The following is a 13,378-nucleotide window of genomic DNA, read 5'->3' on the forward strand; positions in this document are numbered from 1 at the left end:
GGTGATGGGTATGGGTGGGAGGAGAGGGTGATGGGTATGGGTGGGAGGAGAGGGTGATGGAGAAGAGTGGGAGGATAAGAGGATGGGGGTGGGTGGAAGAGCTGAATGGATAAGCAGTAGGTAAGATCAGGTGTCAGGGAGAGATGGGAGGACAGTATGAAACAAAGGGTGGGTTTGTCCTTGGAGATGATCAGAGGGGTTCTGAGCACACCACCAATGCTGGAGGAACAAAGCTAGCAGAGCAGGGTATGGGAGGGAAGGGTAGACATCATGGGGACAAGGTCTCTATGTGTCAACACTGAACAGAATCCAAAGATGGGCCTTGGGCAGCAGAAGGGCCTGGTTCATAAGACTGTAGGGTGTCTGCACCCTTCTAGACACTTTGGATCCTGGGTTTGCCATCATCCTGGGGGTACTGGCCATTCTCCCTAGCGATGTGTCACATCATCACCCAAGTGATAGGAAAAAAGGACTCAGAAGAACTGAGGCATACCCTGGAGACCCTGGGCCTGCTGTGCCAGGGTTCAGCCATCAACCTGCATCCGTCCCAGATCAACCAGCTGCAGAGTGAGGAGTGAGCAGTCACAGGGCATCGAAGGTCTCAGGAAGGGAAGAGGAAGATACTTCTAACACTGACTAAGCACCTCCTGGACACATCTTCTGTGTCCTGGGGAGGGGTGTGTCCCAGTCACTTTCCACTTGGGAAGAAATGTCTCATGGAAGGCAGCTGTGGCTTTCAGAAAGAGGTTAAGAGCAGGAGTTGGCAACCCAGAGCCAACAGGCCAAACCCTGCCCAACGCCTATTACCACAGATTGCATTTTATGGAAACATGGCCACATCTACTCACTCACCTGAGGTTGCTTTTGCGCTCCAGGTGCAGAACAAGGTAGTTGTCACAGAGAACTTATTGCCTGCACAGCCTATTTACTATCCAGCCCTTTTCAGAAAAAGTTTGCCAACCCCTGTTTAAGGGCCCAAGACAAATGTCCAGGCTGTTCAAGCTGAGGTGAGATTTGGACTTCAGTTTGTCTGAGTCTGAAGCCTCCAGGCTATTACCTGCACCCCTGCCCTTTATAGAGGAGTGGCTTCCTGCAGAAGTGGCAATCAGAAGTCCTCTAGTTACCCACCTTGCAATTAGAAAGTGGACTAAATGGTTGCTCTGCTTCCCCTAGCAGACCTGTTTCTGCTATGAGACAAGCAGAAAGCAGAAATCAGATCATCACACTTAAATAAGATCCACACTCCTCACTGTGACCCCCAAGATCTTGCCTGATGGGTGGGTGTCTACCCCTCTGTTCTAATCACATAGCACTGGCTCCTTCCTTCACTGCACAACTGTGACAGCTTTCTGTTCCTTCAACACACTGGGTGTGCTTCTGCCTCAGGGCCTTTGCACTTGCCCTTCCATCCTCCTCCTCCCTTCAGTCAGCTCAAATACCTCCTAGTGGGAACACATTATCAAAAGCAGCACCACCACCCCACACACACACCCGCACACAGAGCTCTTCTAACAAATCACCTGTCTGATGAGATCCTGTGCATTCATCTTTCTCTGAAGTTATTTACTTATTTACTTTCTGTCTCTTCCTGTACCGGGTAAGCTCCAAGATAGAAGCTTTATTATGTTCACAGCTGAAACTTGAACTCAGTACCTCTAAATGAACACCTCTAAATCAATACCTTTAAATCAGCACTATCCAACGTGATATAATGTGCATGACAGATGTAAGCCACATATGTATGTTTACATTTGTTTAGCAGTCACATTAAAAATAAAAAGAAGTACAATTAATTTTATAACCAGTGCTCTACACAGTTACGGGGATCGACACAATGGACGGGGTAGACTTAAGATATTATTTGCTTGGGATGCTGCTCTGATAGCTTTGCATTCATCTGTACACGTAGATGGCACCTGTATGACTCAGTTTCCTCATAGGCCAAGTACAGGCCAGGCAGACTAATTTCACCATGCCTTACGAGGCTATTATCTCAGCCTCCTCTAGAACAAAACAAGTTCTGTCTCCTTGAAGATGGTTGAGAAAAGTAAAGCCCATTTCCTAAGAGAGTCTGAGGTCAACCAGCACTTTCCCAAAGCTCAGAGGCATGGCCCAGGCTTCTGGCTTCTTGGGTAGCACTGAAACCATCTCCAGAAGCAGCGACTTTCTCCCGGGTTGCCTGGGCCTCCAAGGCTCTGACTCTTTCTTGGAAGGGCATACACAGTGGGAACGGTGCCCTGGGTTACATCTTCTATAAGCCCAGCCATGGAAATGAAACACCCAGCATCTGGCTGCAGCTGACCACAGAGTTCTGGGTCAGCCCCAGACAAAAGAAGGTCCACAGACTTGATGAGAAGCCTGGGCTCTGGAAACCAGGGTCTCCCAGCTCAGACAGCTGCCCAGAGACCAGCCTGTGGGACTGTTCAAGTGACTGATTCCATGTTTACTTGGCAAAGAGGGCCACCAGACGGGTATGCAGCATGGGTAGGAGCTCTTCACCACACAGCTATGTGGCTCCTCACACCCATCCCCCTAATGACTGGGTCATCCTTCCTTCATTCCCTGGACAGTTATTGAGCAATAAGATCTTCTGGCAACATTCTTGGTTCTGGGACACAACAATGATAGGAGGTAAAAGCCTTGCCTATGTGCATCTCACATTCTGATCAGGCACAGACAATAAACAAACGAACCAACAGACATATGATGTTAAATGATGTAAGTGCTTGGGAGAAAAGAGAGCAGGTGACAGGGACAGATGATGGTAGGAAAGCCCTCTCTGAAATAATGCCACTTGAGCATTAAATGTCACAGTGTGAATATCTGGTGCTAGAAAATTTAGGACCACAAGAATAGAGCAGGGAAAATACCTCAAGGGGTGAATACAGGCCAGTAAAGACCAGGGTGCCTGAGCCCACTGAGGGAAGCAGAGAGTTGCAGGAGCCAGGTCAGGGCGTGGGAGGAGGGCATGGGGCCGGGCCACGCAGGGCTGTGGGAAAACACTCCTCTGTCACCTGTGCAGCTTTCATTCTTGGTCTCCACGGAGCTTAAGGAGTCGTGGCCCTCAGTTCCTGTAGTCTGCCATTGAAGAATGTGGCTTTGACAACTGGCAGGATGACTGATTGCTCATTTATACACCTCACAGTGGTGTGGAGATGGGGAATGAATATTTATCGCCTTCAGATGATGTCACTCACTCTTGATAATGTGAAGTTAGATATCAAAAATGCTAGAACCCTGACACGTAATCTCATGGCTGCTGCTAGAGATAGGCACCCCCACCCTTCCCTAGGGACCCCAAACAGACTCTTTAGGTGTGAAGGAGGCCTGGCAAATATGCTAGGTCTCCCCTCCTCCCTGTGCATGAAGACCAAGCCCATGGCAAGCCTCTGGGATGCTGAGGTGGGGGGCTGGAGGCGAGACCCTGCAACACGAGATGGTACATCTCCTGATGGTTCCTTTAGTCCTTCAAACAGTTCTGATATTTCCACTTGCGTCTGCTTCTGCCTAGGTGTCTCCGTTCACAGATGCATACTGATACCTTCCCTCTCTCAGATGAGCCTGAGTCTTGCAATCCCTCCAGCCCCACCTGCCACAGAGGGGACATCATATCACTGCAACCTCTAATCTCAGGCCAACCCTTCTTGATCTCATGAGTCTTGATGTGAACCCAACCTGGCAGGATGTCCAACCTTTTGGTTTCTCTGCACTACATTGAAGAGTTGTTATTGGGCCACACATTAAATAGGCAAACACTAATGAAGGCTGATAAGCAAATAAAAAAGGTTCATGCATAATTTTTGTGACACACACCACCACGGGTAAGCAAAAAAGGCCTCACTTAATCTGCATGTGGCCCTTGGCTGCAGGTTTGCCACCCCCTGCCAGCCTTCAAAAGATGTTTCCCTTATTTTCTCTTCACAGCCAGTTCTCAATGTTTTCTAGATATAAAAACTATGTGGGTCAACTTTTAGTTCCTTAAGAATTCCCCAAACAGGCAGTGCCTATGGCTCAGTGGGTAGGGTGCTGACCCCATATACTGAGGATGGGCGGGTTTGAACCAGCCAAACTGCAACCAAAAAAAAAAAAAATATATATATATATATATATATATGGATATATATAAATATATATATTTTGGAATACATATATATATGGATATATATATATATTTTGGAATACATATATATATATGGAGATATATATATATATCTCTCTCCAGGTTTTGTGGCAGGCACCTGTAATCCCAGCTATTTGGGAAGCTGAGGCAAGAGAATTGCCTAAGCCCAAGAGTTGGAGGTTGCTGTGAGCTGTGACACCACAGCACTCTAGCGAGGGCAATAAAGTAAGACTCTGTCTCTAAAAAAAAAGAATTCTCCAAACTTCTTTCCAAAAAGGCCATATTAGTTTTTCAAGTGTTTCTTGGCCATTCGCCTGTCATCTTTGGAGAAGTTTCTGTTCATGTCTTTTGCCCACAAGAAAATGGGGTTTTTTGTTCTTTTCTTATTGATTGACTTGAGTTCTCTGTGGATTCTAGTTATCAGGCCCTTGTCAGAAATGTAACCTGCAAAAAATCTTCTCCTGTTCTGAAGGCAGTCTGTTTGCTTTACTTATTGTGCTCTTACTACCATCCGATCCTGCAATTCCTTTACTAGGTAACTACCCAGATGATCAAAAATCATTTACAACAAAGACATTTGCATCAGAATGTTCACCAAAGCCCAATTCATAATTGCCAAGTCATGGAAGCATCCCAAATGCCCATCAAACCATGAATGGATTAATAAATTGTGGTATATGTATGCTATGGAATACTATGCAGCCACAAAAGGATAGAGACTTCACATCTTTTATGTTTACCTGGAACTGAAGCACATTCTTTTTAGTAAAGTATCTCAAGAATGAATAAAGAGGATCCAATATACTCAATGCTATTATGAAACAAATATATCATCACTTACACATCCATATGAATGATAAAACACAACTATAGTCCAGAAAGGAGAGGAGAGGAGCGAGAGGGAGGGTATTTGGTGGTATCTCACCTATTGTGCATAATGCAATGGTACATTCCAAAACTACTAAGAGTACAGTATAAATATCTAACTACAACAAATAAGTGAGATGACAGTTATGTTAGTCGGTCTGATTTAAGCAATCCACATTGTATATCAAATCAGCACATTGTACCCCACAATTGTACACAGTTATGATTTAATAAAAACAAACAAAGAACTATGTGAAGGTTTTGTTTGTTTGTTTGTTTTCCCAGGCCCTACTATAAGGCAATTAAAACAGAATCTGCGGGGTTGGGGCCAGGCATTAGTCCTTTCAGAATTCTACATACCATTATCATGTGCAGCCAGGGTGGAGAATCACTGTGCTAGCAGGGTTTTCTTCAACTTTAATGTATGTTAAATCCTCTAAAGATCTTATTAAAATGCAGTTTCTGACTCAGCAGGTCTAGGGAAGGGCCCAGGACTCCATTTGTCCAACAAACTCCACTGGGATGCAGTCCTGCTGACCCACAGACCACACTAGAGCAGCCAGATTTGAGGGTTTAGGGTGATGAAAGCAGATTTCACTTGTTCCCAGTGTCTGAACTAAGTGTTCATTTGGGGGCTCCCTTTAAGGGTGATCAATAATGAGCTTCCCTCCCAAAAAAAAGAGTTAGAAAGGAGCTTCCTGGAAGTTAGAGAGAGTAACAGGTGTTGGTGAGACGGGGGATCAGGGAAGGTGGGATTAGGAGCAGCCACATCTAAGAAATCCTGCCAGATCCACTCTCTGCTATATGTGAAGAGTAACCACATCTAAAAGTGCTCAAGCCATAGTACTTTGGTATCATTGTTTTTACTATTGTGCTGCAGGTCCCTCACTCCACTACCTGCACCAAACAAGCATGTGCTTTCAATGTCCAAAACCCTAACGGACCCCCTCGAACCGCTTTCCTCCCCAGAAGATGTGCCTCCAGCCACAGCCAAGCACAGAAAGGCAGGCTCCAGGAACTCCACCCCAAATACAACCACAGACCCTGCCTAGTCTGAGGACACCAATGCCTTGGCTTTGGTTTACTCATTCATTTAATTCATTTTCCATGCGTTGTGGATGTATTTCCACAGACTGGTCATGGATGATCACATTTGCTATGTATGGGGACCCATCTTAATGGTTTAATTCATGATACCTCTAGGTGCCAGGTAGTAATAGCCTCAGTGCAGACAAAGAAACTTGTTCCCAAGTCACATGCATGGTAAAGAACAAACCAAGGAGGAGGATATAGTTCAGAGTCCATGTTTTTTCAAGGCTTCTCAAACTTTAATTGCAAATTGATTTCATTAAAATACAGGTTCTCATTCAGTGAATCCACGGCCCGTATCTCTCAGAAACTCTCAGGCTGGCATGACAACTCATCCATGGCATTTCAAAGAGCAAAACAACCCACATACTCTGATTCCTCCTGGCATGTCTGGCTATCTTCCATAATGTTCACCTAACAACTCTTGCCACCACACTCCTAAAATTGGTGGTTTGTTGATTTGATGAGTGGCAAAATCACAGCAAACTTCTACTTTGAACACTTACCTGAAGTTCTGTTTAAATTTCTCCTCCAATTGCAATATTTTGTGGCAAAGGATATCAGCTATTTGGAAAAGCATTGTGTCTGTTATAAGCTGCAGAAGTTGTGGCTTGTGCTGAAATTGCTTTTAAATTCAAGTGTCACAACTGAAAATGCTTTCTAAGGCCAAGAAACAATTCCTGTCTCTAAAAGCTAAATGGAGAGTTCAAATTTGAGAAAGACAGGGAGTAGAGGGTGGGGTGTCTGTGGATATTTCTTGAACCATAGAAGTGAATCATAGAACTGTAATCTTGCTTTCTTAGCTCACTAGAAAAAAGAATGCATATAGAAACCAGAAGAAATGACAGATCTCCCTGCTCAGTGGAGGGTGCTTAAATATTAGTCACATGCCAATGCCATTTGGAGATACATCAACTCATCTGCTGCCAATAAGGAAAGTCTTCAGAGCTGCTGATCCCAGAGTGCTGATATACAAACATGGGTAAAGGTTCTAATAACAAAAGTCTTAAAGGATAAAACTATAACTCTCTCCATAAACAAATATGCAACAACAAAACAAGGGTGGGGTCAGTCCCTGAGTCGCCTCACATTGGTTTGTGACTTCAAGAGTGAAGACTGTCCACCTAATCAGTGGATTAGGTCCAGATTCAGTAGTTTGGAACTAGCTTGCTTGTGCATGAGATGGGGAAGACTCAAGCAGCGAGAGAGAAGGAGAAACAACCAGAGGTGCTTTTGAGGCCAGAGTGACCTGAAATTCCAGAGTCGCAACAAGGCCCAGAAGGAGTCTGACTTCAAATGCTAAACCTTCAGAAAAACCAAAATTTCCTGCTCAGAGCTGGTGATAATACCAAGGTTGGACACCAGACTAGTAAGGAGAAGAATAGCTACAACACTGGCTTTATGCAATTCCTAGAGCCCAGTGACTCTCAAACTTCACGGCACATTACAGTCACCTGGAAAGCTTTATACCCCTCACCTCATTCTCAGGCCACACCCCCACATAAAGTAAACTGTAATCTCAGGGGTGGGACCTGGACATCCTTAATTTTTAAAACTCCCCAGGTGATTCCAGCCAATTTTAAAAACTACTGACCTAGGCTTTCAGGGTCTTCACTCATAAAATGAAGGACTCCTTCAGGACCAGTGATTCCTGACCCTGGCAGCATATTAGAATCACCTTGGGAGATTATTAAAAATATTAATGGGATGCAGGCAACAATCTCTAAACATTCTTATTAATCTGTGGGACCCAGACATCAGCATTTTTAAGAGCTTCCCAGGTGATTCTGAAGTGCAGTCTGGTAGATGATCGCTGGTCCACATGTTTTTTGCCAACATTCCTTTTACTATTTGTTTTAAGAACCTATGGTGTTAAAGCTGAAAATGTATCTTAGACTTTTTGCAGAGGTGGAGCCCTCATAGGGATTTCCAACTTTGGAGAAGTCTATGAATCCCCTTAAGTCCTACACAAACTGTCAGATGCATATGTATTTTACATGTATATGTATGTATATTTTCAGGGGAGAATGTCCTCAACTTTTAATGGGTTCTCAAAAGGAGTATGACTGCTATTCATAAAAGCAAATATGTGATTTCTGACTTAATAAATTTAAGAAAATTAAAGAATGCATGTAAAACAAATTTGATCTCGGCAATACCTTTGCTATAGTTTTGGATGTGAGGCATGCCTACTGCCCCCTAGAGGTTGTATAACTATATTGCAGTTTTAGTTCATATCATATGGCCTATCCTCCAAAAGACTGCAATGTTATAGATGTGAAGATTTCAGACCCAAGCATCCCAGCAGAATCTGTTTCTGGGGTTGGGATCACTTGGGCTATCTGGCATTGCTCACAATGAGATATGCTTTCCCAAGCTGTACTTGTGAGGAGATTGTCCACTCTATTTTGGATTTGTGTCTTCAAGTGGTTTTTCTAGTCCTAACAGCTGTTAACTATTTTTCCTGATTTTATTTCTTATTATGTGATCTTGGGAAATCTATTTAACTCTTCTTCATATACAACAGGGATAATAGAAGCACTTCTGAGATTGCTATGAAGAATAAATAAGAAAATATATGTAAAATGCTCAGCATTGACTCTTGGCATACAGCAAGATCCCAATAAACATTTAGGTTATATTACTGTTATTGCTGATGGTTTTATTATTATTAACACCTCAGTGACCTTGTTCAAGTTACTAAATTTCCTCCAGCTTCATTTATTGATCCATAAGACAAGGAAAACAAGCCCTGCTGTTTCTATCATAGTGTTATAGTAATGATCAAGTTAAAAAGTAAGAAAGCACATCATTACAACATTGCAACTCATCATACATCCAGGGAGTCCACAGAGCACAGGAAACGGTCAGCTGAAAATAGAAACATAATTCCCACTCTCAGAAAGTATCCTTTGAGATTTCAATAATTGAGCAGGTTCTACTTGTGGATACAGTAATTTCTTATCACATATCTAGCATCCAAGGCAATGTAAATCTTCCCACCACATGAGAGAATGGATGACCATACCCCACCAGGCTTCTGTAAGCTCCCTTTCAAGTAAGAGAATTATACCAACCACTCACTAAATCACAGATGCCCCCAACTGTCATCCCTGGTCCAGTCCAGACACTGGCTGGCAGCAGTCTTTCCTGTTTCACACTCTCCGTAGGGATACAGTCCAAAGTCTTCCACAAACCTGCCTGTCCATGACAGAGTCCCTTACTGTAGGGTCCACCACCTGCAGCACTCAGCAGAAACATCTCACCAGCCTCAGAAAAGTTTTGAGACACTCAGCTCTCACTTACCTGGAGTCTGCTTGGCCGTACGCACAGGGGTGTACTGGTTTTTGGAGGATGATCTGACCGGCGTGTTCTCTTTGGGAGAGGTATCGATAGCCGAGATAGTTTCTCTTTCACAGTGTGCTATGGGGATTGGTCCCTGTTGTCTTAAGATGTCAGCCAGAGCCCTAAACAAGGAGGAGATCACACAGTGAGATTCACTGAGCAGGTGTGCACAACCACAGAGAGAGCTGGCTTACTTTCACAGCCCCTTTAATTGAGGGACATGTGGGCAGAGACACAGTGTTCAGTTCTCAATAGTCACAGCTTCATCTGGAGCTGTGCTCAGTGGGGACACAGGACAGAGGTTGCCATGCCTGGGGAGACAGACACTAAAAGGCTGTGACTATAGTTACTTTCTGCAATTCATTTCACATTAGTCAACTCTGAGCCCTTTCAAAATCCTGTTTCCCTAAATGCCCACCTGTGCCAGGCAGATATCTATAGCAGCTGGCCAGTAGAATGTCATTCCAGTGAAGAGCTGATATGGTTGACCTCAAATTCAGCAGCAAGTGACTAATATCAGAGGGCCACCTCCCCATCCAAAATTACACACCATGTAGCATGTCCTGGATATCAGAGACCCAAATAAGAACAAGACACAGCTCCTGCCATTGGGGAAAAGTATGATTTAACTGCAAAGACAAGACATACAGACAGAAAGAGAAATATCAGAACACATGGATGCTGCAGACACTGAAGGCAATGGGAGTCCAGTGGAGGAAGAAGTCACAAACTCAAGGAGGAAAATACACAGGAAGAAAGATGGCAGACAGGCAGAGACCATGCCATAGTTGGAGAGACCCAGCCTCCTGCCAGATGTGCCCCGACCCAGAGAAAGCAGCTTAAATTTGCACGTCACTGAGTTTCAACAACCAAACATGCATGTGCTGAGGTCTCAGCACACATCAGTCACTGCAGAGACAGAGAGGACCCAATTCCTGCCATCTAGGGGTTCATAATTTAGGTGGAATCACTCCCCCAGCTGGTTTCAAACAGAAACTCCTCTGTGGGTGTGACATGTGATATACATGGGCAATGGGAAATAAAACTTGTAGATACTCTCTGTGGAGGCACAGATGAGTGTGGAGAAGCCACGGAGACCACATCTGGACGCTGTCATAGTAGGGCCAGGTCCCCAGTGCTCAGTGCACCCCTACTTTGCAGGAGCAACTCTTCCAACTCCTAGGGATATCTCTGAGGAGGCAGGCCACGGTCACCTCATCCTAAAATTTCCTTTGCACCAGAAGTCCAGCTGTGAGACTCTGCCCCTTTGGAAATGACAACCACAGCAGTTTAAAAACACATCTGAGAATGAATTGTTTCTTTCCATTATGCCACCTCTGACAAGCTGAACCTTCCTAGGAAAAGAACACCTAGCTGGCAATCTTATCATTTACTGGCATTTATATAGCAATTTCAGATTTTCCAAGTGCTTTCCCTTCACTGCCTTTCTATTCTCTCAACCTGTAAAGGAAGGAGCAGACACCTGCCACCACCCCTTCACGTCCACAGAGCATGCAGTCAGAGAGAATGCAGAAACGCACAGGCTTGGTAAAGGAAATCCAGCAGCCCTGGAGGCCAAGTCCAGAGACCTGAAATTCAGGGCCTGGGAGTAAGAAAAATTATAGCCTGTATAGTCAAGAGATTTGAGTTCCAATCCCAGTTCTTCCACTGTTTAGCCAGGAACATTTGGGAAAATATTAACCACTAACATGGAAATTTAATCTTTTTTTCACCATCAGCAAAACAAAGGGTTTTAAACTAACAGAACACAGGAGATCACATTTAATGCTAAAAGTTGATAATTTTATTATGTGTATTTTTTTTTTTGATGAAGCATCCATTAAAGTTACCTGAACTGCTTCACTCGTGATCATCAGAGACACTTTTCTACCATCCTTCTGTGATAAGAAAACAGTGAGTTATACGTTATAAACGCATATGTCTATATTCGATTGATTTTCGACAAGGGTGTCACAATCATTCAGTGGAGAAAGAACAGTTTCTTCAACAAATGGTCCTGGGACAACTGGATACCCACATGCAAGAGAAAGCTGGATCCTTACACCATACAAAAGATTAAGTCAAAATGAATAGATACTCAAATATTAGACCTAAAATTATTAACTCTTAGAAGAAAATAAAGGAGTAAGTCTTTGTGACCTCAGATTTGGCAATGGTTTCCTTTTTGGGTGGAGGAGACAGAATCTCATTCTGACACTCTTGGTAGATGCTGGGGCATCATAGCTCACAGCAACCTCAAATTCAAGAGATCCTCTTGTTTCAGCTTCACAAGTAACTGGGACTATAGGTGCCTGTCACCATGCCCAGCTAGTTTTTCTATTGTTTTTTAGAGACAGGGGCTTGCTCTTGCTCAAGCTGCTCTCAAACTCCTGAGCTCAAGCAATCCACCTGCTTTGACCTCCCAGAGTGCTGGGATTACAGGCATGAACCACCGTTCCCAGCCTTGACAATAGTTTCTAAGATATGACACTGAGAGCACACCAAAAACAACCACAAAAATAGCTAAATTAAAAATGTTTATACAGGGGAACACCATCAAGAAAATTAAAGATTACCTAGGGAATAGTACAAAGTATGGTAACATCTATATCTGATAAGGGACTTGTATTCAGAACATATAAAGAAATCTTATAATTCAACATTAAAGATGACAAAACAAATAACTCAGTTTTAAAATAGGGAGGGGGTTTAAATAGGCACTTCTCCAAAGAGGGTACATGAAAAGTAATTGAGCACCAGTAGGCAAAGGTGAAACCAAAATCACACTGAGACACCCCTCTATGCACACTAGAGCAGCTACAACCAAAAAGCCACACAATAGCAAGTGTCGGCAAGGATGGAGAGCATCAGGAGGCTTTGTACAACTGCTCAGGGACATAAAATATTCATAGTACAGCCATTCTGATAAACAGCTTAGCAGTTCCTCAAAATGTCAAACACAGAGTTAATATATAACCCAACACACTTCTACTCTTAGATAATCCCAAGCATATATCTACTTCCTATTTCACGCATTCACTCATGAAAAGGAAAGACCTACTGATACGTGCCACAACATGGATGAACCTTGAAAATATCCTGCTGAGTGAATGAAACTAGATCCCAAAGACCACATTTACATTACATGAAACACTCAGTTAGGCAAAGGGGAGGAGCAGATGGGAGAATGATTGCCAATGGATACAGGCTTCTTTGGGGGAAGATGAAGATGTTCAAAACTTAGCTATCAATAATAGTTGCACAGCTCTATGAATACACATAAATCACTGAATTATACAGTTTAAAATTAAAATACAAATTTTGTGGTAGGTAAACTACATTTTAATAAAGTTATCACAAAAAACCCTATCTGTTTCTATTATTTTTCTTTCTTAGTCTTGCCTCCCACTCTTACTTCTCTGGTGCCCACAAAAGGAAAAGCAGTCAAGGGGTCAAATCCATTGCCTTTGGTAGGCAAGACTAAATCTACATTGGTGGTTCTCAACCAGAGGGACCCTCTCCACCTGGAGCACAGGTTATAATGTCCAAAGACGATTTTGGTTGTCACAGCGTAGGAGGGTGGTACTACTGGCATCTAGCACGTAGAGGCCTGGGGTGTGCTCAACACCTTCTAACTCATGGAACAGTCCCCACAACAAAGAATTATAAAACCCAGAATGTCAACAGAGACATAGCTGAGAAAACCTGAGCTACACTCACACAGTACTCAAAGTGTTTCATCCTCGATGCAATCCAGTTCACAAACACACTCCAAACACCAGGCTGGGTCTGGAGACACTACAGTGCGTGTCTCAAAGGAGAGGGCTCATCTGCCTGGGTCATCATGGCATCCCCGTGTCTGGGCACATTACCTAGCCATTGCACAAACAGAAAAAGGAATGACAACAATCCCTGCTGTTGGGCTTTCTGCCCAACAAACTTTGTCCACTGACAGTT

General features: G+C 43.7%; 1 protein-coding gene across 3 annotated transcripts in view; it reads right to left on the reverse strand.

Annotated features, from left to right (window-relative positions):
* The window catches only part of SHISA6 (shisa family member 6), a 344,280-nt gene that overhangs the window by 312,677 nt on the left and 18,225 nt on the right, over window positions 1–13,378 (reverse strand). For all 3 annotated transcript variants that reach the window (XM_003791086.1, XM_003791087.1, XM_012805980.1), the window contains exon 2: window positions 9,383–9,543. In XM_003791086.1, coding sequence (XP_003791134.1) covers window positions 9,383–9,543 — 161 coding nt within the window. The remainder of the gene's footprint in view (window positions 1–9,382; window positions 9,544–13,378) is intronic.

Source organism: Otolemur garnettii, unplaced genomic scaffold (assembly GCF_000181295.1).
Source record: "Otolemur garnettii isolate 467f Iridium unplaced genomic scaffold, OtoGar3 scaffold00046, whole genome shotgun sequence".
In the NCBI taxonomy this organism is placed as follows: Eukaryota; Metazoa; Chordata; class Mammalia; order Primates; family Galagidae; genus Otolemur; species Otolemur garnettii.